This window comes from Lepidochelys kempii, chromosome 1, assembly GCF_965140285.1.
Source record: "Lepidochelys kempii isolate rLepKem1 chromosome 1, rLepKem1.hap1, whole genome shotgun sequence".
Classification (NCBI taxonomy): domain Eukaryota; kingdom Metazoa; phylum Chordata; order Testudines; family Cheloniidae; genus Lepidochelys; species Lepidochelys kempii.
This window is the reverse complement of record NC_136380.1, coordinates 222,029,375-222,051,974: the sequence shown is the minus strand read 5'-3', so window position 1 is coordinate 222,051,974 and position 22,600 is coordinate 222,029,375. Positions and strand designations below refer to the sequence as shown.

Genomic DNA, 22,600 nt, shown 5'->3' with positions numbered 1-22,600 from the left:
AATGTAAGCCCAAATTTCTCCCCCCAAAATAACACTAATTTCAACATAAATTTAACTTCTTGCTATTCTACTGAAAAATGTCATTCCTAGCACGTTGGAATTTCAGAACTTTCATTAGCTCCTATGGAGAATCTACATTTTAGTACATTATTCCCTGTATACTGAACTTTCTAGTGGTTTCCTAATCATAGGAAATATGATGCAAAAACCTAGTGCTGCTGAGGCACTCTGTATAATACATTAGCCATTTACTTTAAGAGGCCTGAGTCAAATATGACTATGGTCATAAATGGCAGAAATTTAAGTATTTTGAAGCAAGTCACTAACATCACACAATGTTGAATAACTGGTGGGGATGGGGCAGCGGGGTGGGTTTCAGAACATAACAGGAAGTAGAGCAAGAATGATGTTGCAATTCAGGATTGACTACTTCTGTAGGGCTATGTATTCTGTTTAGGTTCTTGTACTATGTTCATCACTGTGATATCTGAGCACCTTCCGGAGTAAAGAATAATCAAAAAGGCTAGAGTTTTTCATATGACATTTCTTCTCCGTTCCTACCCCACAAGGAAAAGTGATGGGTGTGGCTTCATGCCTGGATCCACCAAGTGCTATTATCCTCTCCGATTTATGAGCATGAGCATTCGCTACAAAAGGTTAAAAATAAGAGGGAGGGAAAAAGGTCCTGAGCCAAGTCTACAAGCTTGAGTTGGTAAAATGTTATACATCCATTTGTTTGTACTGAGTGGGATTAGAAGGGGACATGGTATTGGTACTTCCCCCCCACGATAATCTTTAGCCCAGTAGTTAGTTTACTCACCAGGGATGCGGGAAGCCCAGGTTTTAATCCCTCCTCTTGGGCAGGAACTTGAACTCAAGTCTCTCCCTCCCAGGTGGGTGCCCTAACCACTGGGCTAAAGTCATAAGATGGGTGTTACCAAGAATCTAGCCCCAGACTCTTTTTTTTATGGCTAAAACTATTTGGTGAATTTGTGTCAACTCCACAAATGGGTGGATGGAAACTGCATTTTTCATCTAATAAACTATTCATCTGAAAAATTTCACCCTGCCCTCATCGTAACTTGAACTCCTCTACCTAGCGAGCTTGATGGCACTTTTTTTTTTTTTTTTAAAAAGTGAACTCTTGAGGGTTGGCTGCAGATAAATCAGCTAGTTGGGAACAGCCTCCTCCTGTTGTGTCTGTGTGATGATAGAAACATTGGGTCTCTGAAGCTGGGGACAGAAAGCTTTTGGTTGCTATCCTCTGTCCAGAACAGTATTTCAAGATTTAATGAGTCAGTTTCAAGCTAAGGTGAAGTTGCTTATTCTCTTGAGTTTTAATAGAGGATCACTCAACATTGCAAACTGATTCTAATGTTTCAGGTAGGGGAACATCTGATGTTGGACCAATGTACGAATTGTCAGTGTAGCCTCCAGAGGGGCCTGCCTATGAACTACAAACTGACCTGTAGAAAAACCACCTGTGAACCCTGTCCCAAGGTGAGTGGAAATACTATGATCCCAGAATGCTGTGAATCTCTGCAGTCGTAAGGTCACCTCACCCATTGTATGCACCCCAATCTCAGAGTTTACTGCATCCACTGTCCCCCTTCCCAAAAGTGTTGCCAAGGAAGGGTACAGTATGGTCCTGTATCTTTCTGCATCTGTGTCAGAGGTCAAATCCCACTTATGTTCTAAAGCCCCAGTTCAGGAAAGCATTTAATTTTTCATTGTGCTAAGGTCCACAAGTCTGTTACAATGGGTACTTCAGCCTGCTTGCTGTTTGTGGGCTGAAGTAGACTTTCAGTCACTAGCAGCAGGCAATGCCCATGCCCTGAAGTTCCCTACAGTTTTATCTGCCCCCACAGCAGCTGGCGGCTCAGCTGGACCTCTCTGCTGCAAAGCTTTTCTGAGGAAAATTCCAAACTTTATTTCAAATTCCTGCCTAACAATTCAGTGTCTGTCTAATTCCCAGCTGCTTTCCTGGGCTGTATTTGTCTTTTGGGGAAATTTCCCCCTTAGCTCCATTTCCCCTCTGAGGCTTTTGTGGCAGCTGGTGCCCATACAGGGAGACAGCTAGGCTGAAAAAGTCGCAGGCAAAAGGAAAAGTCCATATCTCCTGTTTTCATGCCCCTTATTGAGTATGTCACTGGGAAGCTTGGCTGGTTCTATGGGCAGAGTGCAGTTCTCCATTTCAACTTAATCCAGCCAGGGTTGCCTCTTCCCCCCTTCCCTAGGAAGGCAAGAAGCCAGCAGGATTGGAATAGTCAGCTTTAGGGGCAAGCAGATCTTCCTCCCTCATCTCCATGAGGAGAGTGATGCCAGAAGGACAGTACACCAGATGGAAAATTGCACCTGTGTCATTTTATCCCTCTTCCCTCTTGACTGCTGAGCTCAGCTGCCTCCTCTCTTTGGACACAGATGGAGGGGCAAGACACAGCATGGACAATGCCAATGCCAGAGGGCGTAGAACAAGTGGGCAGTAACAGGCCTCTTGGCCCATCATTTCTTTCTTTCTGGCCTCCATTTTATAAGTCCAGAAGATTCATCAGTAGTCACCAGACCAGATTCAACCTGGTGTCACTACGGAAGAGAAACATGGCTATCTTTCTCGGTGATCAGGGACTTGACCTTTCTAATTGGGGGAGATTTTTACCTGACTGAGTGACCTCCTCACTTTACAAGCCATTCACAGGCAGCCAAGTCTGGGCAGGTACCGTCTCAGCCTCCCCTTGGCGTGAAAAAAATCTCAGACTAACCAAAAATAAACAAACAAATTAGGTACTGTCATCTGACACGCTAAGTGCTTCCTCATGCAGTCGGAAGCAATTCTGACAGGGGTATTGCAATTATGGTCTCCCTGAAAAAGATAGTGGGACACAAATCTGTTCCCCTTAGATACAGCTCCATGGCTTTTGCCCTTGAGATCAGATGTGCAGGCAAATCAGTTCCCAGCTCTCTTGCTGGGAAACTTTATGGAAAGCTGAGACTATTCACAGAGTCATTAGAAAAGTAGATTTACAATTTTGGTTTCTGCTAGACATTTTAGAACGGAATACAGGTCCCAAGGTAAAGTGAAACAGTCCCTGAAATACAATAAAGGAGAATAGCACTTGGCAATTGATAGCTAGAACAAGCGCAGGGTGCTGAGGCAAGATTCATAGTGGCCTTCATTTGCCCCAGAGCATTCTGCATGACTCCCATCCTTCCGTACCTGGAGTTTGACCCCTTATTGGTGCCACCTTCTTTCAGTTTGGGAGCAAATGGCTACGTACAACTTGTGTCAAAATATAGTGACTGGACATTGTTCAGAGAGGATACTCTATAGACCTATGCAAGAATCACAGGAACAGCCTTGTCCCATTCCCAATCTCAGGCAGCCCATGGAAATGCCAGGACATGAAACATAGTTTCATTTTACATCAGATCAGAGTGATATAATCCATTCCACATCAAGGGCTGTTCTTTATCCCATTTCGAGCCTCAGAGAGTCCATAACGAACAGAGCAGGGTGACACATCAAAGTAAGTTCTTAAAGGAGCTCTATCTTCACGTTCCCATTTAACCATCACACAGACAATTCTTCCATTTTGCAGATGAATGTCCCCTTTCCCCCTCAATTCCAGACATTACCATTTGATTGTACATGTGCTTCCAGGGACTCTTTCCAGGATCATAGTAGCAATAATATTGGCATTTAGGAAAAAGGAAGTTCACTTTTATCTCTTTCTGGACAATTTTTCTGATCAGGGCTCTGTACAGAGAGAGTGAAACCAGCACATAAACTGAGATGGTTTCTGGAGTATCTTGGATTTGTGATAAAGAGAGACACATATAGTTCCAGGGGAGTCGAGTGTAGGCCTGGGCTGAGGATGAATCCTATTGGGTGCTTTCCTGAATTGGGACCCTGTCTTTCATTCTAATTTCATATTAAAAGCCATTGTCATAAGGAACAAATCACACTTTAGAGTACATGCTCTCAACAAGGAAGGTATCAACCTATGATCAGCCATTGAAATGATGTAAGTAAATGCAGTGCTTTGGGAAGTGCTGCAAACTACAGTAAATTCTATTCATTATTTTATGTTATTTTGTACCATTTTAGGTGCATTTTAAACTCAATTTTTTGCTAGCAGATAAATTGAAAGGTTAGCCCTAAATAATAATAAAGTAGTATTTTTTCTGATGGTTTAATGGTTATTATAGCGCACAACCTGAGAACCTCATTCTGGTCCTTATAGCACTACCCAAATTGAACGACTGTTGCAGGGATCATTACACTTACTATATTTTTAAAGTAGATAAAATGTTTCCTTTTAAAAAATTTGTCTAAACAAACCTATGGAAACATATATGTATCGGCTCACTCCGGAAGTGTTTGTTTGTCTTAAAAAGATTCAGCTCCTCATAAGCAGCTATTGGTTAAGTTTAGCAGCTGGAGAAGTTGTAGTGGGGACTTTTATTGTCTTCATACGTTAACTCAATTCCTTTCTGGTTTTCTCTATCTCTTTCTTGCCCGTAACCTGCCTTCCCTACTATCCACTGCTGATTGATCTCTCTGTCTTCTGCTTCTTTCCCCCCATCCTTCACTTCCTTCCCCCTTCACCACTTCTCTTTGTCCCCCTACTTTATCGGCCAGTTTCTCCATCCTTTGATTCTCTCTCCCCATCCCTCTCCCTGATATTCTCACCATTTCCTCCTCCTCCAGTCCACTCCTCCATCTCTTTCCTTTACCTTCTCATCCCACCTTTCTCTGTTCCATACTTCAGTCTTCCGCTCCGGCCTAATCTCTCCTCCTCCCACCTTCCCTTCTTTTATACTGCCCACCAATCTCCTGACCCTTCTTTTCCTAGTCTAGGTTTCTCATGCATCTTTGCAAGTTGTGTTGGCTTTAGGGAGAAGTCTTGCCTGATGCTGCATGTAAGGTTCATATGGCACACGCAGCATTTTAGTCACTTGTGCTTCATGGCCCTGATCCAGCACCATAATTTTGCCATTGATGTCAGTGGACATAGGATCAATCAGGCCTGCACATATTATGCAATGCAGCATCCATATAGTATACCACACAAGAACAGCACAAGAGATAATGTCAAGCTTTATAAAAATCATTTAACTAGACTATGCCCATCCAAGACTTTTAGAGATGTTTTGATGAACGTAATTTTGTTAATTGCATATCCAAAACTTACATTCAGTTTGTGAGCGAGGGTGGAGGGGCCCAGAGAACCAGAAAAATGCCACAGCGAATTTACTTGCATTGTAGAACCACAGGATGGAAGTAATCAGCGGTTCCTGCTGTGGGAGATGTGTGCCAACTTCATGTGGTATCAAGTTGAGAGATGGAACAATCCTATATCTGAAGGTCTGTTTTAAGCATATTCATTTTTGTTGACGAAGCATAAATGTCATCCATGCTTTTAATTGAGGCAACTGGTACACCTATTCTTTTGCCCCTCTTCAGTTAGACAGTTAGACAGCAGCTGCAAACACCAATATTTTCAAAGCAATTAGAGATGTGTGAGCCCAAAGATCCCATGTTTTGGATTAAATTCAAACAAATATGAACAAGACAGGAACAAATAAAGGTCAGTACAACATATGAATCCAGCAGAACTGTCCCTGGATTGATGTTTGAATTCAGTTGCCCTGTTGGTTATAGCTTAATACCTGTTCATCATTCATTTCATTAAATGACCAGCAGCTATTGGAAATGGACCTGGGGCACTCCCTTAAACATCAGAGGCTCTTTGCTCGTTAAAAAGCTGGCAGCGTGTCTTAGGAAGAAGCATGTATGTACCTTTTTTCATTAGTTCGTTTAGGTCTAATTTCTGATCTTTTGAGAATCTCCCCATGGTAACTAAGGTTAAATATTCATATATATGTTTTCCTCAAAAGAGAGAACACAAAGCTACAAACTTAGGGCCAAATCCCCAAGTTTGTTGTTCACATTTTACTCAGTCCTTATTCAGCAAAACTCCCCTTGGAGTCAATGGGAATTTTGCCAGAGTGAGGACTCAGGCAAGGACATTGGATTTTGGCACTTAATAAGGCTGCAGGGTACGTGCTTTCTCACATGTCTGCAGAGTACCATGCACATTGAGGGCATCATATAAATAAATAATTAAAACTAGAAGGTCTTACTGACACACAAATGTACTTAGCAAAGTTTTCCATATTTTGTAATCCTCCCTGCTGAGGCATATGAGCTGAATGACAATGAAATAATAGAAATAGTCAAACTTTATAGTTTCCTGAAAACTGTGGCCTTCCAGGTTGTTTTTGTGCTAAGCTAACAGCTCTTAAATCTTTACAGCCGAATGAGACAATTCAAGATGGCTGTGACAGTCATTCTTGTAAAGTAAATGAGAAAAGGGAATTTATCTGGGAAAAGCGAATCACTGGCTGCCCTCCATTCGATTCCAGGAGATGTTTGGCTGAAGGAGTAAGTAGTGAAATGGGTCGTGCTTGCATGTTTCCGAATATATTCTGTCATGTTTATGGGGCTTTATATAACTCCTGTATGTGTATTAGGAACGGGTAACTTAAGCTTCCACCTTACACCTCGGCTAAATTGAACCCAAACCTTTTTTTTAGGTTCAGAAAAGGTTGGGGTTTTTTTAATTTTAAATAATACATGTCACAGGCTCCTGCATATCCTGGTTTCAGATTGGACTGTAATAAACATGGGAAAGGCTGATCTTCCAGTATTTCCAGCCCATCCAAAGCCAGGAAGTGCTGGGGACCAGAGGGGGAATGCTGATCTCATGATGTTCTTAGTCCAGTTTTCAGAGCAAAGGGGTATGGAGAAGCATCTGATCTTTTGGAGTCTCAGTGGAACTGAACCTCCAAACTTTGCGTTTCATCCATCACTAAAGTGCATGTGTGCATACAATGTAGGGGCAGATGCTGGCTACTCTTGAGTATGAAGATGGGAGGAGAATGCAGACAGCCTTCCCCTTTGCGTAGGGAGCAGTCTACATCCAGGTGCTTGCACTCTCTTAGTGCAATAACATGGGGAGTGGTAGCACGGCTGGACATGCTAGTTGTGTCCCTCCGCACCCAACCCCTTCTGCATTGCTTGATAATTTGAGGCCATCCTTGAGTTGGGATGTGGAATGCAAGCTATGTTCTTTTAAAGGCTACAGCAGTTGCTGCTACTGCAGGTTTCTGCCTGCCTGTGTCTCTTTCTTATAACACAGCAGTGGGGAGTGAGGCCACAGGCAAGCCCACCCTTTATAGTGGATTTGTCTCATACGTGCAAAAAGTGAACAGTGATTTTGAGATTCATTATTCAGAAAGATAAAAGTCTTTTATGAAATCTGTACTCCTTTTTGCTGTCACTACTGCACATACCTTCATAAACTGGAGAAGAGATATATAAAGGAAAACTATTTGAAAAATAATGGGATAGGCCCAAAACCGTAGGCTGGGAGTGTATTATCTCCCTCTGATGGTCTCATTTTCAAACCAAAGGGTAATAGTTTGCTTTTTAATTGGAAAGTCCCACTATCCAGCTCTCATTTTTTTAAAATACATTTTCCAAATGTATCTTGGACCTAAATATGTTCCTATTCAGCTACTGACTCTCACAGGTTCAGGTGATTCTCTGAAGCAGGGTCAGAGATCCCGGGGTGGCACTGGCAGCCATTTTAAAGAAATGTAAATGAAAATATAATTACATGTGCCCCACTTTTAACCCTCAGTAACACAGAAAGTCATCAGAGTTGTGGCTCCAAAAGTTGGTTTGTACATCTAATGACATTCAGGTGTTATAAGATAATGATGCCCCAAGAGCAACATCAGTTGGTTGTGTGGAAAAACTTAAAAGCTGTTTAATATTCCTGAACTTAAATGATGTCAAATGATAGGAAAATTAGTATTTCTGCAGACTTCTATTATATGTATAACACAGGAACATAGTTCATAACTTCTTATTATAGAGAAACTGAATATAAGTCTGACTATTTTTAGATGTGTGTGTAAATATTGTTTGTGCCTAAACTGGAGCATGTGTTCTCTCTTAGGGTAAAATCGGAAAAATTGACAATACCTGTTGTGAAACATGTAAGTAATTATGCTACAAATAGAAAAGGAGTACTTGTGGCACCTTAGAGACTAACCAATTTATTTGAGCATGTCCGATGAAGTGAGCTGTAGCTCATGAAAGCTCATGCTCAAATAAATTGGTTAGTCTCTAAGGTGCCACAAGTACTCCTTTTCTTTTTGCGAATACAGACTAACACGGCTGTTACTCTGAAACCTATGCTACAAATGTCTTTCTTTTACAACCTCTCAAAATGTAGTCTACTACATAAGAAGCCATGTTTTACATTTATTATATGGGTACAGTAAAAGAGAGCTAATTCAAAAAATCCAAACAAATGTCAACACTGATTCACATATTTCTGTGACTAAAATCACCAAGTTTGTCTCACTGTGACTTGTGTGGTCATATTATTCATGATTGTTTAGACAACAGCAGGGTATGCCTAGAAAACATTGGCAAATCTCCAAAATTTCACACATTTTAGCGTGAATAATCAGTCATTCCAAAATGTATTATGAATGTTTATTATTCATCATTCATTATTTTCCTGTTGAAACAATTTCAGTAATTTAACCACAGAGCAGGAACAGCTCCACACAAACTGGGTGACCAATCAGTCAACCCGATATTGAATATATAAAGCAAATGTTTTGTGAGCACTCAGTAGGCTTAAAATTATTTAGTAAAACAATCCAGTGAAAACTGAAAACTGAATAATAAATATGGAAGTCATGATCTGTTCATGAATAATTTAATAACCAGAAAATGAGATAAATTCAGAACAAGTGTGTATTCGTAATGCCTAGTTTGACTGGGTCTCAAAATAAAGTTTTGGCCAATCCTTCAAACCCTTAGTCATGTGATCCTTACATAAATAATGCCATTCATTTCAGTTGGGCTATTCCAGAGGTTAGGGTTTATTTGCACGAATAAGAGTTGCAGTATTGTGCAATTATCCCCAAACTAACCTTTGAATATTCCTATGAAGTGAGCTGTAGCTCACGAAAGCTCATGCTCAAATAAATTGGTTAGTCTCTAAGGTGCCACAAGTACTCCTTTTCTTTTTGCCTATGAACATAAGGGCTTTAAATTTGAAACTTTGCAAATAAATTGGTGAATAATTTGAAGTTATTTTAGCTCTTAACAAAAAGACTTCTTTTTAAGGTCAAAATGTCAGCACTTCGTGTGCCCTCTGTTCTCTCTCTTTTATTTGTTCTGGGCATGTGCTAATAAATAAAAGATGGCAAGCACAGCAGACCATCACTGCACAACCATGGTAATTGCTGTAACAATACACCACTTTGGGGAAGTTAACTCCGAGCATTTGCTTCCATGGCCTGTCTACATATCAGTGAGTTCCGGGTTTAAGAAATAAAAGTCAGGAAGCTATTGGGATAATAGACTATCGCTGAATGGCTCACACAGGTAATTTAGTTAAGAGGGCTTTTATCTACCAGGCTTCAGGCAAGGAATTAATATTGAAAATTGTCTATTAAGCCTTACAGATTTCCACATTATACTTAAAAGATTGGGGGAGACTTGTCAGTGGGAAAGGGTTGGGTGTGTGTCAATTTTTATGAATGTGTCAAGATGCTAATTAGATTTTAGAGCTGAAATCTAACAAACTAGATACGTGTTATAGCCAATATAGAATGGAATCCAATAGGATAAGACCTTTCTATTGATTCCAGGGAGCTAGCTTACTAATTTTAACACTGGGTTCTTTTCAGGACACTTGAACACTTTATTAATTCACCCGGCACCAGATTAGTAAACAATCAGCAATTCACCATTCAAGTGTAGACACAGCCAAATTGTGCAAACAATTATTACAGACTAGAGTTGAGGCTCCACAGTTATAGCACGGAACAATGCGAATCACCAAGATTTCTCATTACATTTACTGATGACCATAGAGTTTAAGGCCAGAAGGGACCACCTGATTATCTAGTCTAAGCCTGTGTATCAAAGGCCACCGACAGCACCCTGCACCCATACACTAAACCCAACAACCGAAATGAGACCAAAGTATTACAGCCCACAGGAGACTAGACTATTATGTGCCACAGGCAGAGAACAGGAGAGGCTCAATTCTTTAGTGCCTAACACATTTAGCACACTTCCAAGGATACACTTGTCTTTCAGGCACGTTTAAGAGTGTGGTCCCTGCTGTTTGAATGGATTGGACCAAAAGGTACACATTTAGAATGTCAAAAGCAATTGCTTAAAATTGTTGTTTTAAACCTCTCTTAGGCCAATGTGCTTGGGCTTACAATGGAGAGCATGCATTAGTTAAAATAAAAAACAGGGTTACTTGGTGTCTCGCTAGAGAGTGTAGACATAATCAAAATAACCTGCTGTTATTTATATTAAAAAACAGAAAGGGAAATACAATTTTTTAAATGAAATCTCATCACTTTGTCTTATCCTTTTAAACCTGGGATGTGAGGAGAGTCTTTTCCATGACACTGGTCCTGGCATTCGTCACACTGGGGGATTCAAATTTGGGGTGAAGACAAACTGATGGGGCAAAACAGATTATCTATGATATTTGATTTACAAGGCAAACAGATGTATAGTTTATAGTTGGGGGTGAAAAGATGGTTTGGATTTCTTGGGGTAACAGGCAGTTTGCCTTATTGACCTTCGAGCTCACAGCAGGTTATTTCTAGTTTGCTTAAATTGCATCTTCCCCACTCATCTCTTGACCCACTCACAAAGTGAAGTAGGAAACTTTTCATTAGAAAATAGGATGTTAACCTTGCCTGGTAACTTTTTGGAGTTCTTTTTAGCTAGCTTGGGAGGAAGAAAGAAGTTTTGTCCATATCCAAATTATGAGAGATTCTTGCTTAGGCGATTAACAATGCTCTCATTAGCCATTTTAGTTTCTATTCTTGGGGAGTGGAACTCCCAACTGTAGCTTATCTGTGTGTTCTTAGACAAAGTGTCTCACACAATATGAACCATTTTCTTATTGTCTTCACTTCCTAGGTGGAAACTATTTTGGAATAAACCGAGGTGGATAGCTTTTCTAATTTTTGAGGGCCAGGAGGAATTAATGGTTATTAATCATTCAAGGCATATCTGTTCTCTATATCTCTTACAGACTTTAATTAACAAAGTGGGAAAATATTCTGCACACTGTAAGGAAAATACAAAGAAAAATCCAAGTTCCAAACCATGCTGATGTCCCTACATATGTTTTACAGATGTCAAAAAAATGAATTCACCTCTGTTGGTATAGGGGTTGAAAATTACACCCTTCTGTGCCAGCAGGGGCTACTTTACCCAAGGGAGGGTTCACACCCAGGGAAAGCAGGTGGCATTTGCTCTCAGGCTATCTCTGCCATTAGGTGCTACCAGGTGAGAATGATTTTAAATTCTGACTCTGGTTCCTAAGGAGCATCACCTGTAGAGGGGAAGTACTAAATCAGCTTTGGCCATGCCATCCTCCAACCTGTGCCATGCACTGTTACATTGGCACTGACTAGCTCTGGAGAAAAGCTTGTAGGTGTCTTTCTCCACTGCAGTCTTCTTCCTGGCATATTCTCCGCTCCCATGGGCTCTCCACAGGCTGGCATATACAGAGTCCCTCGTGATAGAGAAGAGATGGGAATTGGTTATAATGAATATAAAGGGGCTTGTTGATTGAGGCCACTTTACACAGACTGACCCTGTGGTTCTCCTTGACTCTGTAGCTCCCAGGCTCACTAAGGACAACCTAGGGTGACCAGATGTCCCGATTTTATAGGGACAGTCCAGATTTTTGGGTCTTTTTCTTTTATAGGCTCCTATTACCCCCCACCCCCATCCCGATTTTTCACATTTGCTATCTGGTCACCCTAGGACAACCTGTCCTGTCTAGTGTCACCACCAGGTGCTGGCCTCGACAAAGAAGTCATGGAAAGCATTGCTGACTCCCTTAAGGGAAGAGTGCTTTTCCCATTCGGACATGAACCCTCCAGCCAATTAAACATTGGTATTAGAATAATAGCATCGTAGAAATATAGGGCTTGAGAAATCATCAAGTCCAGCCCCCTGTTTAGAGACAGGTAAACCTAGACCATCCCTGACAGGTGTTTGTCCAACCTGTTCCACAACTTCCCTTGGAAGCCTATTTCAGAGCTTAACTCTCCTTATAGTTAGAAAGTTTTTCCTAATATCTAACCTAAGTCTCCCTTGCTGCAGATTAAGCCCATTACTTCTTGTCCAACCTTCAGCAGACATGGAGAACCATTGATCATAATCCTCTTTATAACAGCCCTTAACATATTTGAGGCCACTTTATACAGACTGATATGATTGGAAGGGATTCCCTTCTAGTGGTAAGTGGAAGGAAGGACAGTGACTCTGACATGAGATCTCATTGATGGGGTGGGTTAAAGTGAAAAAAAAAATAAAAAAGGAACTGGCCTGAACTTTCTGTTTAGGATGCAGGAGGTCACTTTTCTTATTCTCCCCAAAGACACTAATGACTCCAACTTAATAAGTGCCATCCCAGTTGTCAGTCATTATACAGTAAGTCCTAATATTTCAACGGAACTACAATTATATATTTAAGAGCAGTCTGTATGCAAGATAATAGAAAAATCACAAACAATCAGCTTGAGATTTTAAAAACCAACTAAAGGCGTTAGCCACATTGCTCTAATGGAAATTAATTGTGTGGTTAAATGTTCTAGTTGGCTTGGAACATCTGAGCCTGTAAATTTACAGTCAAGATCAGAGAGAAGAAAAGCCATCCTTAGCATTTATAGTAAATGCACTGTATGAATACTAACCCTTCAGTCTTGACAATATATTTACCTTAAACATCATTTACACCAATGGTTCTCAAACTTTTATACTGATGACCTCTTTTGCATAGAAAGCCTCTGAGTGCAACCCCTCCTTATAAATTAAAAACACTTTTTTATATAGTTAACACCATTATAAATGCTGGAGGCAAAGCGGTGTTTGGGGTAGAGGCTGACAGCTTGCGACCCCCCATGTAAGAACTTTGTGACCCCCTGAGGGGTCCCGACCCTCAGTTTGAGAACCCCTGATTTACACACATTCCCTCACTCCCTCTCTAACACACCTAATTTCAAAAGGAGCTCTATCTCTGATGATCAGATCTCCTTCACACTACTCAGGCTACTAGCTTTGAGTCAAATGGTAATCTTCCTCTAGTGCACAATTTTCCTTCTTTATCCCATCGCTTTAATTAAATGTCTGTCATGGCCTAAAGATTCATCAAAGCCCCCAATGTATAATAAAGTAATATGTAGCCTGTTACCTATACCCCAGATAATAGAATAATCAATTTCTTGTGGCTGTAAAGGTTGATATACAGGTTGCATAACCTTTCCAGGTCATTCAGCCTACTCAATATAAAAAAAATAACTGTTAAAAAAATAGATTCTGTTCAGTTAAAGGTGCAAATCAAGGTGTTGACTCTGGTCTATATATTGGCCGGGGCATTGGCTGTCTGTGAAGCCATCCTCCCTCTCTGTGGTGTACCAAGGCAACTGAGGTCAGCTTGCGTGAATGGTTCCTTGTCTTCAGCACGAGGGAGTTGGTAGCAGAATATTTTCAGGGCTGGGTGCCTTCCACTCTTGTACTTGCTCCCCAACTGCTTCAATAGAGCCTGTTATTATGGGCCTCAGGAAATAGTGCTGGGTTTATCATTTTTCTTAGGCTTTTGCCTGCAGGAGTGAGATGATAGGAAGTGGTGGTGGCCTGGGATATGGTGGTTTGTAGGGAGAGGATGGTCCTTTTCTTTCCACCCCTGAAAGAAGCATAGTTGTGTCTCTGCTATTCATCTTCCCCCAACCCCCTTCTGATCTTGACACTGTCCATTTCATTAAATTATGTACATGTGACCTGACCTCTTTGAAGGGGGTGTGACTTATGAAATCCAAAATAAATCAACCAATTTGATGTGATTGGCCAATACATCTCTCAGCTGGGAGCAAAGAAACATTGAAGATATGGCGACAGTCTGATGACAGTTATTTTGAAATGGGATGTGTGTCAACTATTGTGACTGTCTGAGTCTGCACTCTGCTTGGACACGTTTTATCAAGCAAAGGGATTAAAGCGCTGAAAGTGAGCTAGCATTTCCAGCCTTGCAGCCAGCAAACACTTTTCACTCTTGTGGAGCTTTTTTCAGATCACTTGTGAAGTGCTAGAAAGGCAGAAAAGCAATAAGGCTGGAAATGTTATCTTGAAAAAGAGATGGGAAGCTGCTCCTTTAGCTGATGAGAGGACACTTAAGTCAAAGGGACTTGGTCAATTTCTTTGGTCAGTTTGCAGCTGACTAGCTGATTGCAATGTTCTGTCCGAATGAATGGTTGTGGAGAGGGACAGTACAGAAAGTAAAATATATATTCTAATCGATAAAGAATCAACCTGAGCGCTGAATAGTAGGCTTCTCCCGGTCGTGGAAGATTCACTTGCTAGCTAGAGTTAAAGTAAGAGTTCATCTTGACATGCAGGAATGGTGCTGTATTAACGCTGCAAATGAAGAACTGCTTCCTATGTGTAGAAAGGCCACTTAGAGGCGAATTACCTCCTTTGCAAATCATTAGCTAGCATGGGAAAATGAATAAAGTGGTTGGGCCAAATTATCTTATCATATGTATAAAATCCAGATCTGTACAGGGCTGGTGGGAGGGAAAAGAGAACTGCTATCCAGTAATGACCACAGCCTATGGGCTGCAGTAGCCCAGCTTCATGGAACCAATCAACAGCACTCTGGCTCCTCCCTAAGCCTAACAGCATCCTACCGACAAACACACTCTGCAGGTCTAGTGCTGTATTGCCTTTTATGTGGATTCTTCGTGAGGTGGAGGGGGGGACAGTCAGCATTTATCCTCTAGTGTCAAGAGCACCAAACGGCAGTTGCTCAGGGTGGAATCCTGTCCCCATTAAAATCAATGGCAAAACTTCCATTGACTGAAGTCAGGCTTTTACCCTCCAAGTCCAGCAATGGGAATGGAGAATTTAACCCCATTATTTTCATGCCGCAAAATTGAACATACATCTCAGAGTAAATTTCCATAGGAAATAACCCTGTCAGTCCATTTTGAAAGCTGGTGCTGACAAGGGGAAGTTTCAATCCAAAAGTCATTTCTGATGTTCATTTCTTGACACCCCTTGGAACTGCACCTTCTTATGCCAGTGATGCTAAACATAGCACAGTGTTTATTTCAGTGAAAGAATGTGATCCCTTTCTGCAGTATATTCCCTGACTCTTGAACTTGGGGGCCAATCAAGACTGACAACTAATGACTTATCCAGTTGTGAGTTAATGGGAAAGGGGTGTGCTTTGCTGGTTGTAACTTATTATGGGCTGGTCTAGACTTAAAACGGTGCAGTGGCGTAACTGCACATCTTTTATTTGTTAAAAATAATCCATCAAGAATCCTATTTGGGAAAAAAATAACAGGACATAGATTTATAATAAATATTATTCAATGGAACAAGGGCCAGGTGAGGTGCTATCCTGGGGCTTTAACATATTGCTGGTCATTCAGCAAGGCATTCTTTTACTGTTGTTGTTTCTGATTGGTTTATGCAGGAACTCAGCGGTATTCTATGGAATTTTAAGGCTGCAGTACGGTATATTCACAATACCCTGTGTTAATTACCACATGGAAACATATCTACTTCTTTTACGAGGGGTCTTGCTAATAATGGCATATGGCCAATGGCAAGTTTTGTGTGTACTAAACAGAGAATGGTGCCAGAATGTTTTTTTTTTTAAAAGTCTTCAACCGTTGGCAGATTCCCCTTCTTTCTTGACTTGGTAGGTATAGAAGCAGAATGCAGACAAGTAAGTTCCAGGCTGACGTATCTGAATATCAATGGCTGTGAGGCTGTAGATGGAGTGCTTATTTTCCAGTGTGAGGTAAGAAAAATCTATTTCCATTTTGTCAGTACAGAACTGTGGCAAAACACGACACACTTTCAAAGGGAGTGGTTTGCTACATTTTTGCATAGTAGGAAATCACAGTGCTATTTCCCTCCTCTTGCTAGGTAAAGGTATGACTCTTTCATGTATTCAGCCCTTGCTGCTCAAAGCCAAGGTAAATGGCCTTTGCACAGGGTATCTCAACAAGGTTTGTTGAAGGGAATTAATTTGCTTCTCTATTCCACCCAAGGGCAAGTCACTGGCTCTTCACTAGTTTCCATTCCACTCAACAGAATGGAACATTGACTTCTGTCTCTGCACCAGTTATGCAGGAGTTTCAGCTGTGTACATTTGATTCCATTTAGTCTAACCTGATTTTCCCCCTGTTTGGGGCTGATAAGAAAACCCACTTCAGAATACACAGAAGCTCCATTCCTGTTGCTTCTAGTTCCTGGAGAGACATGTGGGTATTAAATTGCCCTGCTGGGATCTTCTGCACTTAAATGAATTTCACCCTTAATTTTAAGGGGCCCAGTTTTCAAATCTGTGACCCTAAGGTTAGGCACATAAATCCCCCTCTAGACTCCTAAGTCAACACATCAATTCCTAAATAAGTATTTAGGTGTCTAACATGTAAGCACCCAGGTTTAAAAACTGAGCTCTGTAGGATTTGATGTGACTTCAGTATTTGAGCCCACACACTGTGCTCTTCTGCTTCACATATCCCATCAATTTCCATAATTTGAACAAAAGTGTAATGCCACGGGATTCTCCTCCCCATCACTCCGCTCATGTAATACAGCAGATACAATCTGAAACAGGAGCAGAACATTCCTTCCAGATGTCCCCTTCTATCTTTGATAGATGGCACTGGGAAACAAATGAGAAGCTCGGTTCCCAGGCTGGCTGCAACAGAATAACTTCCCATTCTGTTTTTATTATGCCTGAATTTTTCCTTTAAACCCCACTGGGATTAGGGAGGGTAATTTCTTTTATCACCTTCTCATAGGGATAATTTCTTTGACTGCTGTAGTTGCCAAACGGAGCATCTTTCTCCTTTCTGTGACCAGCTGGAAAGGGGTGGAGTTGGGTGCAGTGACTCGGGACCAGGTGCCCCAGAGTCTTCAAGGTTCTCAAACCGTAAAACCCTTAAGGGAAGAGGACATTTCAACAGTTCAGAAATGCTGTCCAATACTTGCTTAACTCCGAAATAAGAAAACTGCTGCATTATCATCTCTGTCCACTAAGTCAGTGGCTATTTGGGTCTTGTGGCTATGAAAGATCCAGGGCAGATTTCCTAGTGTGAAGATTTTAATTCAGAAAACTGGCCATATTTTATTTTGGGTAAACACGTGGGCCCAGAAAAAGGGACTTAAGCACTGTGATGCTCAGTGTCACAAAAGCTAACTTTTAGGTGCCTAGAAAAATCACAGGAACAACACTGATCCACAAAGCCTGAGTTAGGTGCCTCAGCTCCTATACAATACATGGGGAGAGATAGGCACCTTAGAACGTGATCCACAAAGCCTGCAAACTAGGTGGGGAGCTGCCTAAGCTAGCCCATGGGAGACACCGATGACAAGGGTGTATGCTAAGCTCCATCCCTCTCTTGGAGATTAGTGCCTAAGTCTGGGCTGCAGGGGGGCACCTGTTTCTGTTTATGATTCACAAGCCAGGGAAGATAGGCATTCTGCCACCTAAGTGATGTGCAGGTGTGCTCAGAGGCTGCCTATCAGATCAATTGGAATTGGGCAATGCACTTATGAGCTCCGCTCCTAAAACCTCTTGTTATTGGTAGAGCGGAATCACTGTTGTTTTTCATCTCAGAAATGCTAGCAAGTGATCCTTACAAACCTGTACATTAAGACCTATACAATGGTTTAGAAAAGTACAAGCTACCATGTAAATTGTTGTTGTGCTTGTAGCCCTTCCTGAGGGAAACCCACCATGGATTTGATTGCACATAAGGACTTAGGAAAACTAAAGTGAAGATGACAGAGTTTGGGCTGTTTATGATTAATTTGGTTTGGTTTTACATATTGTAAATAATAGAGAAACAGAACATGGATAGCTGCTAATGTACAAAATAATGGTATGATACAACATGATCTGTATACATTAGGGAAACAGGCAGAAGAATAAAATGTAACAAGGATAAGCACGAATGGCTGCACAAGTATTTGTTAGAAATCAAAGAGGCGTATTCAGTTTGTGGGTTTTTTCATTATGTTTGCGATAAATGCAATTGAGTTGTGTAGAAACAGTATTGTACAGATGGAATCAAAGAAATATTTTTTCCTCTTTATGCAGCACTGGTAAAACCGAATACTGTGTAGAGGTGGTTGGAGAATTTTTTTCCAGAAAATTGTGATGAAAATAGAAAATAAAAAATAATTTATAAACATTTTCATTGGCTAATTTTGACTTTATAAAAAAAACCCAGAAACATTTTCATTTTTTTGACAAAAAGTCAAAATTCAACAACAGAAAACCAAAATTGTTTGGCCAAAAATGGCTGAAAACCAATCCTTGATTTTCCACCCAGAAACCAAGAGCTTTTGTGGAAAAATCTGACACTTTCCTTAAAAATTTTCATTTAGTCAAACAAATTTAAAACAGCTGCAATACTGTGTACAGTCTGAGTTGCTGTAATAGAAAACAGATATAGAGAAACTGGAAAAATGTGGAAAAGGAACTAACGCATTTGGAGAGAATGGTGTGAGGGAAGCAATGAAGGTGATTAGGGTGCAGGGCAACAGGAGTTATGGATGTTCTAGAAATAAATGAATCAGAAGTAAGATGCCTCTGGCCTGTCTTGTACTTTGAAGTCCACAATCCCCTGTTAGATCAGGCTTAACACAATTCTTTTCAAATTTTAAAGACTGTTGTAATAATGCTGCCCAAAGCCCCACTACTATTGTTTCCTATTGTTATCTGGGACTGTCAAACTTACCACAATATTGTAAACATTCTAAGATATTTTAGTGAATGAGCTTGTTTGTGTGACATTAACTGTTGCTCAGGATTACCTTACGCGTGTAAACACGTCAAGGGAGATGGGAAATAATATTTTGGCATTTGGCTGAAAACATGAAGCATGAGACCAACAACCAATGAAGACTAATCAAATGAATCCATTCCAAAGTCCTGGCAAAAACTTCCATTAGCTTCCTTGGGGCTGCTTGGATAAAACGGAGAGCAGATTTTGGACCTTTATCAGAAATCTGTGGAGTAAAATATCATTTGGCAAGATTCAAACTTTGTATCTGTTTCACTTTCAGGGCAAATGCAGAAGCAAAACTAAGTACTCTATTGAAATGAATAGACTTGAAGATGAGTGCACCTGTTGTTCAGCTACTCAGACAGTTCCGGTGAACGTCCCCCTGCGCTGTGCCAATGGCACAATGGTGCAGCATGAAGTACCATCCGCAGTGGAGTGCGAATGTTTCTCTCGTCAATGTACATAGTAAACCTTTCCAGAAGCTGCTTCATTTAACCTTTATTTTTAATGGCCAAGGAATTTACCATGCAAATCTTACTTTCTTTATTTAGACTGTTTTCTTCCAAATGATTCTGTCCATTGCACTCATTGTATCAACATACCAAACAATAGAAGTAAAGCTTATTTAAGAGCATTTTTTGACTGTTTTACTTGGGCTACTGTGACCTGTACTGTGTCCGTTCTTTCAAGGGATGTCACTCATTTAAGATCAAAGTTACCTCTGTTCTACATAAATTTGGTTTCCCCTCATTTTTATCACTGAATATTATTTACCTCAAAAGAAAGAAAATGAACATGAAAATATGAACCAGAGCTTACGGCAGGAGTTATTTACACCGAAGGAATGAATCCCATGGTATTTCAAGTTTCCTGACCAAATAATTTATTTGTTTCCCTCATATTGGGTCTTTGCCACACATTGTGTCTCACTTTTAGGCCTCAGCAGCTTGAAAGGTATGATGGGATACCTTAGAGAGAAAGATGATAATGTTCTCAGCAAACTGAAACATAGCTGACTATGACTCAGTCAGCCAAGTATCACTTTGCAATGTGTCTACAAATGAATGCTAAAGAGACTCCTTAGTGCTGGTGGAAGGTGCTGATTGACATCCTTGAAGTTCTCTATTTATTCATAGGCAGTGCAAGCATCCATTATTCCAGAGAGAGACTGATTCTGGTGATGGGATCCTCTGCTCCAGTTCCAAATCAATTCACATTGATCCTCTAGATCTGTCTTTGCCTCCCCGCAAATCCATCACTGGTGTTTCCTATCTAAAAGATAACTACAAAGCATTACCCCATAGTAGTCCTGGTTTCCCTAATCAAAAAAGCCCCAACTTCCTTGTGAGTCAACCATCATATACATTTTTTGTCAAGTCTGCTTGTCTCAAGATCTATTCCCTGAATGGCAAAGCTTTCCTTGTCCTGTTCTGTGTTCACTAATATACATACTGGTTAGCATATAAATATGTACCATGCTAATATGTATTATCCACATCACATCTATCTATTATATATTAGATAGATAGATATGGTGTAGGCCAATTACGGTGTAGTTAATGTATGCCTATATATATTGTGATACAACGTGGCCAGGGAGCAGAGTTAGAATGGTCTTATTGGGTGCTGGGAAGTGGGTGGGCGTAAACACTAAGCTAATTAGGTGTGGTTCCCTGTAGACTAGGGGAGATTACTACAGGTTAATTGGAGCATCTGTAGCCAATTAAGGTCCTGTCAGGAACCTAATAAAAAAAAAACAACCCTGCTTCAGGAAGATCGGGGGAGGGAAAGCTGGAGTTTGGAGGTGTGTTAGTGAGAACTGAAAGACCAGTGAACTGGAGGAAGGGAGACTCCCTCCCCCAGTGTCAAGGACTGGGGGTAACCCTACCCAAGGGGGAAGAGGGTAAGAAACCCGCAAGGGCAAGGGCTGGGGCTCAGGCTCAGAGTGAGGAGCAAACCCAGACCCCTTCCCTCCTCTACCACCTTCCCAGGCCACTAGCAGGGCCCTTGGTATCCCAAGAACAGAGGCAAAGGGTGGCATCATAGCCCCCCTACCAAGAAAATCATGGGGCCCACCATACCACCATTGGCCAGTGTGTGTGTGTGTGTGTGTATGAGCGTGTTGTTACACAGATAAAACTACACAGGATCGTCTCAGGACAAGACAAGATGTCATGTTTATTATAATATCACCATTTGATTTATGATCAATAACTAACACACACACACACACACACAAAATGTTCTGAAGCTGCTAGATAGTTACCCGTCCTGAATGTAGCTTGAGTTTGTGGTTTGATTTCACAGCTTGGGATTGTAGTTCGTGGTGGCTAACTGGCTAGGAAAGCTGGGCACAAGGAAGAGCTGGGTCTCTGCTGGGCACACACCGATGCGCCGTGATGGTGGCAGTAGAATGTTACCCTCCGAAGTCTTCCATCTCACTTATCCTTTTTGTAGGCTTTAGTTTGAATCCAGAGTCTATAGTTTTTGCTGTGTCACGCTGCCTCTGGGTTCGGTGTGATTGATCACCCGTCAGTTGCAGACATAACTTTCAGCCTGGGACCTGGCTTTGATGTTTCTTCAGTTGTGCTTTTGTTCTTTTCTTTTTAGGGTGGACTCTTCTTGCTTTGTCAGGGCTGTTATCTGCATCTTCAGCTGTTGGTGTTTACACTTTATTTCATCAGGACAGGCTGGGGCTGGAGGTTGATTCCCTCATTCATACATACCCCATTCACACATCTAAACTACACAAATAAGATTACATCAGGATTTTGCCAAATGAAGGTTGCAGCAGGGTTTACAAAATGGAGTGAGCATTTTAAAATGGAGTTTGAGTTACAATATGGACAAGTGTAATGAATGGCAAACAGTGAGCAGAAGTTATAAGTGTTGAAACAGTGTAAGTTTCAGTGATTTAAGCAGCAACTGGATTGAAAGTGAAACTCAATTAGCCAGTTATTGGGGTAACTGGTTTTATAAATGAATGTTGTTTCATTCATAAAACTTTGTTTATGAAGTTATATTAATAAAGTGAACAATTAAAAACAATTTCATTGATCAGGTCTACATTGTATGCCTATATGCATGCATAATGCATATATAATGCATGCATTATAGGGGTGTGTGTGTGTGTGTATATATATATATACACACACACACACACACAATATTTGTACTTCATCTTATTGATGCTTAATGCATGTAACAGTGATATGGCCTAAACTGGCCTACACCATAATCCTGTTCACTTATGTTAAGTATCCCATAACTCACATTTGCAGAAGTAAGCATTTGGCATAAGTGGATAGAAAAGTGTCGAAATCAAGACACATACATACAATGTCTTAACACAGGGGCAGGCAAACTTTTTGGCCTGAGGGCCACATCGGGTTTCTGAAATTGTACGGAGGGCCTGTTTAGGGGAGTCTGTGCCTCCCCAAACAGTCAGGCATACTCCCGCCTTGCGTCTCACCCCTGATGGCCCCCCGCCCGGGCCTCCTGCCCTATCCAAACCCTCCTGTCCCCTGATGGGGCCCCCCCCAGGACCCCTGCCCCATCCATCCCTCCCTGTCCCATGATTGACCCCAGGCCCCTTGCCCCTGACTGCCCCCAGCTGCCCCATCCAGCCCCTCCTCTCATTCCTGACTGCCCC

At 41.2% G+C, this 22,600-nt stretch overlaps 1 protein-coding gene across 6 annotated transcripts in view; it reads left to right on the top strand.

The window, feature by feature from the left end:
* VWF (von Willebrand factor) overlaps positions 1–19,580 on the top strand; it is a 227,597-nt gene extending 208,017 nt beyond the window's left edge. For 2 of the 6 annotated variants that reach the window (XM_073315040.2, XM_073315034.2), the window contains exons 47-52: positions 1,384–1,500; positions 5,267–5,365; positions 6,317–6,445; positions 8,028–8,067; positions 15,847–15,944; positions 19,229–19,580. In XM_073315040.2, coding sequence (XP_073171141.2) covers positions 1,384–1,500; positions 5,267–5,365; positions 6,317–6,445; positions 8,028–8,067; positions 15,847–15,944; positions 19,229–19,414 — 669 coding nt within the window. In that variant the 3' untranslated portion in view covers positions 19,415–19,580. Of the gene's footprint in view, positions 1–1,383; positions 1,501–5,266; positions 5,366–5,464; positions 6,282–6,316; positions 6,446–8,027; positions 8,068–15,846; positions 15,945–19,228 lie in introns of those variants that run through there. The other 4 variants (XR_012155350.2, XR_012155349.2, XM_073315041.2 and 1 more) reach the window with 4 other exon arrangements.
* Positions 19,581–22,600: the final 3,020 nt, after the last annotated feature.